The 4,298-nt window shown below is 48.9% G+C and overlaps 2 protein-coding genes across 2 annotated transcripts in view; one reads left to right on the top strand and one right to left on the bottom strand.

Annotated features, from left to right (window-relative positions):
* The window catches only part of LOC113456749 (gasdermin-D-like), a 14,395-nt gene extending 12,712 nt beyond the window's left edge, over positions 1–1,683 (top strand). The window contains exon 7 of the mRNA XM_026782676.1: positions 1,670–1,683. Coding sequence (XP_026638477.1) covers positions 1,670–1,683 — 14 coding nt within the window. The remainder of the gene's footprint in view (positions 1–1,669) is intronic.
* A 494-nt stretch (positions 1,684–2,177) lies between these two features.
* The window catches only part of Gsdmd (gasdermin D), an 11,160-nt gene continuing 9,039 nt past the window's right edge, over positions 2,178–4,298 (bottom strand). The window contains exons 2-6 of the mRNA XM_013348764.2: positions 3,984–4,143; positions 3,072–3,466; positions 2,853–2,997; positions 2,691–2,764; positions 2,178–2,555 (exon numbers count right to left, since the gene is read on the bottom strand). Coding sequence (XP_013204218.2) covers positions 2,316–2,555; positions 2,691–2,764; positions 2,853–2,997; positions 3,072–3,466; positions 3,984–4,143 — 1,014 coding nt within the window. The 3' untranslated portion in view covers positions 2,178–2,315. The remainder of the gene's footprint in view (positions 2,556–2,690; positions 2,765–2,852; positions 2,998–3,071; positions 3,467–3,983; positions 4,144–4,298) is intronic.

Below are 4,298 nucleotides of genomic sequence, written 5' to 3'. Positions count from 1 at the left end.
TGAAAGACACTTAAGGAAATGCTCATCATCCTTAGTCATCAAAGAAATGCAAATTAAAACAACTCTGAGATTCCATCTTACACCCGTAAGAATGGCTAAGTACTAAAATACTGATGACAACTTATGCTGGAGAGGATGTGTGGTAAAGGGAACACTCCTCCACTCCTGGTGGGAGTGCACACAGGAACATCTCCTTTGGATATCAGTGTGTTGATTTCTCAGAAAATCCTCAAGCCCAGTAATACTCTTTTTGGGAACATATCCGAAAGATGCTAAATCGTAAAACAAATACATGTCCTCATCTATGTTCATAGCAGCATTGTTTCTCATAGCCAGAACCTGGAAACAATATAAAAGCCCCTCGACTGAAGACTTGATAAGGAGAATGTGGTACATTTGAACAATGAAGTACGACAAAGTGGAAAAAATAATGATATCCTGAAATTTGAGGGCAAATGTATGGATCTGGAAAATATCATATTGAGTGAGGTAACCCAGACCCAGAAAGACAAATATCATATGTACTCACTCATAAGTGGCTTTTAGACATAAATCAAAGGAAAACTAGCCTAAAATTGACAATCCAATATATAGTACAGGGTGGCATCAGAGAGACGTTATGGAGTCACCACCACCAGAGACAGACTCGCTGAAACTTTGCTGGTAGGCCACAAACTCGTGGTGATGTACAGATTACTAGAAATGGGTTAAACTAAGATATAAGAGTTAGCCAATAAGAAGTTAGAGTTAATGGGCCATGCAGTGATTTAATTAATAATTAAATCTATGTGATTATTTCAGGGCTAAACTAGCCAGGCGGCAGGGACAATCAAGCAGGCCGTTCCCAACACCCAGAGAACCTAGACAACAAAGAGGACCCTAAGAGAGACACACGTGGATCTAATCTACATGGGAAGTAGAAAAAGACAAGATCTCCTGAGTAAAGCGTGGGGACCATGGAAGAGAACAGAAGTAGAGAGGAGAGAAATGGAGGGGAGCAGAGAAAAAGCTAAATAAAAACAACAAAAAAAGAAAGAAAGAACATGAGGGAACACTATGGCCACGTGGCAATACAGAAATTACTAGAGTTAATTTAAATGTAAGAACTAGCTAGGAATAAGCCTGAGCCATCGTCTAAACATTTATAATTAATCTAAGTCTCTGAGTGGTTATTCAGGACTGAGAAGCAAGAGAGAAACCTCCATTTACAATGTACCCCAAGTCCCCTGAAGCAGAGGGTCATCCTGACCCAAGTACAGACTTTCTCCTAAAATGTTCTGTGCATCTTCTCTAGGGAAGTGTGTGGGGGCATGTTGGGGTATGAACATGTCCACACATAGTGGCTGTGTAGCAGTTTCCATCCTTCGAGGAAGTTCCTTAAGACAGGAAGTAGGCCAGATTCACTGGGTCCCTCCTTCCCCCAAGAGAACAGGAACAATTAAGACTGCAAACAGCCACTCCCAGACAAGCCCAGTTGCCCAGCAGAAGCAGAGACCAAGGAAACTGCCTGGAAGAAAGGAAGTTGAGCTGCCTGGAAAACGCCCCAATGGAACCACCTAGAAAGGTCCCTCCCTGACCTGCTGAGCTGCCTGCAGGCTGTGCAGTGGGCTCCAGCTTTCCAGTTTTTATGAGCTGTCACCCATGCTGGTGGAGCCTTTTGGTATTTCAGCTGTCTTGGAGTGAGTTTTCTTCCTGCAGATAATCTCTTACCTCTATTCCTGTGAGTGATCCCAATAAAATTAATTGGTTCACCAGGTTGGATTTGATTGTATTCCTGTTTGATCTGTTGTTGATTCTCTAGCTGGGTGAGTAGACATTTGCTCACGTCTTCCTGGGAAAAGTCTGTCTCACTACAGGGCAGGCTCACTTCAGCCTCACAGGTTGGCAGGAGTGAGGGGAAGGCACTCACGTGCATCTTGCTTCTGTGTGGGCACAACCACCCCTACCCATTATACCAATGATCAGGGCCCCTCAAAAAACTCAGTCACATTCAGGCAGTGGTGGCACATGTCTTTTAGCCCAGCACTTGTGAGGCAGAAGCAGGCAGATCTGTGAGTTTGAGGCCAGCCTGGTCTACAGAAAAAAAATTCCAGGATAGCCACGGTGTCACAGAGAAATCCTGTCTTGAAAAACCAAAGCAAACCAAGGAGACAACAGTAAAAACCAAACTCAGCCGCTTATTCTTTTCTTTGTATATTTATTGAGTTTTCTCAACCCCTAGGCCCACCTGCTTCCATTGTAGCCCTGTGGTTAAATTCTGCCCTGGCTGGAGGGCAGGACATGAGGATGCCGGGGGAAGGGAGGCATGAGGACTGCTAAGGTCCCTGGCTGAGACTTGACAATAGGGCCAGGGAGGCATAGAGCGCACAGGTGGGGCCCTGAGATGTTGGTTCCCAGTGCACCTGGGGGGTGTCCACCTGCAGTGTTAGGCCACATTCTTCTAGCAAGATCCAGATGGGAGCCTCCTCATGCCAGCTGTTCCCAAAGCATCTGAAGGGTAGGGCCACATAGCTCTGCTTCTGCCGTGGGAAGCTCCATTCCAGGATACGCTCCACCTATCGGCAGGGGACAGGAAGAGGTTGTAGATGGAGGAACTGCAGCCTGAGCCCCTGGGATGCAGGACTGGATCCTGTCAACCTTTCAGGATGTCCCCAGGGCCCCATGGCACCCCCCATGCCATGTCCTCTCACCAACTCCAGCTGCTTGGACAGCACCGTTGTCTCCAGAGCGCTAGCCAGCAGCTGTTGCTGGGTTTCACTCAGCACTGGGGAGAGATGGGGCTGCTGAGAGGGCTCTGGAATGCCCAAATATGGTACCCATCATCCCTTCCCGTCCCCCAGTTGACTGCTCACCAGTCAGTGCTCCCAACAGGTAAAAGATGGAGGCAGCGAATTTCAGCATCAACTTTCCACAGGGAAGCATCAGACACTCTAGAATGCTACCTGCTGGGCCATCCAGAGGTTCTACCTGTCCACCACAGCACAGGACCTGTCCCAGCTGAGGCACAGGTGAGGTAAGTGAGGCTGTGCAGGCTTGGGCAGGCCCTGCCCACCTCCAACCCTGTAACTCACTGAGGCCTCCAGGGCTTCCATGCTGGGCTGGTCAAGTAAAATCCTCCCAATGTCCATTAGTAGCTGTTGTCTTAACTCCATTCCTAAGTACCCGAGTTGTGTGCATCCGGCCTTCACCTCTGCATGCAGGTCTTTGAAGTCTTTCATGGCCACCTGTTCCTCATGGATTTCATCTGGAGGGACAAAGGCCTCTACCCTCCGATGCCTCTGAGAGCTTGCATAATCCTCGGTTGAGCTTGCATAATCCTCGGTAGATGGGTCAAGTCCAGAGATCTGATTCACAAACTGTAGAGCCTCAGGGTCGACACGTGGACACCGGACACAGGCCCTAAGTTCCATAGTCTTAGGTTGTAGTATAGCAAGCAGACTAAAGGAATGCTGCCTCTGGTCATACTCTGTAAGGCATGAGGATGGGAGAAAGGGGAAGCACTGTTTTGTGTTGGATCCAAGTGATCACTGACAAATGCTAGAAGGCTAAGATTTTCCCTGGGCCCTCCCAACTCTATCCATTCCCTACTATTTGCAGCCCAGGGCACATGAAAGGCTAAACAGGCCCAGCAACATTACCCATTGTGTATGTGAGTCAGGGGGAATGGGAGGCTGTCCATCTCCATAGGAGACCGACCACCTCATAGCTAAGGGACATGTGGGGCCAGAGCATCTGGGCCCTCACTTGATGGGGGCAGCTCAAAGGTCCTCTTCTTTTCATCAGGAAAGAGAAGGATGTCTGGAAGCAGGAAAAAAACAAACACATCACCAACTCCCTCATCCACAGGCCTGGCACGCTTAACTATCCTGTCTGGGAGATCATGCAGCTGGATGACACAGCATCCCCTGGCTGGCTGAAGCCTCCCAGATTTCCTGCTTCGCTGATAAACAGTCGGGTTTCTAGAGACCAGCCTCAACACTCACCCCACGTTGGGTCAATGAGCAACTTGGTGACCCGGAATGCAAGGACGCTGCCTGCAGGAATGGTCACCATCTTCTTCCGGCTTAGCTGGCCCCCGCCTTCACCCTGAAGGATGGACATAGGCTCAGGCATGTAGAGCAAATCAATGACTGTGGGCGAGTGCTGGTGACAGATCGACACTGGTGGTGGCCACTCCACGCTTTAGCTGTTGTAGCTCACTGGGCAAGTGAGGCTATAGGTTGCTTCTAGAAGGGTCTTAGAAGAGCCTAGACCAGCTTCTGCATGGGATCCTGCTCCCTGGTTCTTAGATTCCTGCC

The sequence above is a fragment of the Microtus ochrogaster genome, chromosome 15, assembly GCF_000317375.1.
Source record: "Microtus ochrogaster isolate Prairie Vole_2 chromosome 15, MicOch1.0, whole genome shotgun sequence".
In the NCBI taxonomy this organism is placed as follows: Eukaryota; Metazoa; Chordata; class Mammalia; order Rodentia; family Cricetidae; genus Microtus; species Microtus ochrogaster.
This window is presented reverse-complemented; position numbering and strand designations above follow the sequence as displayed.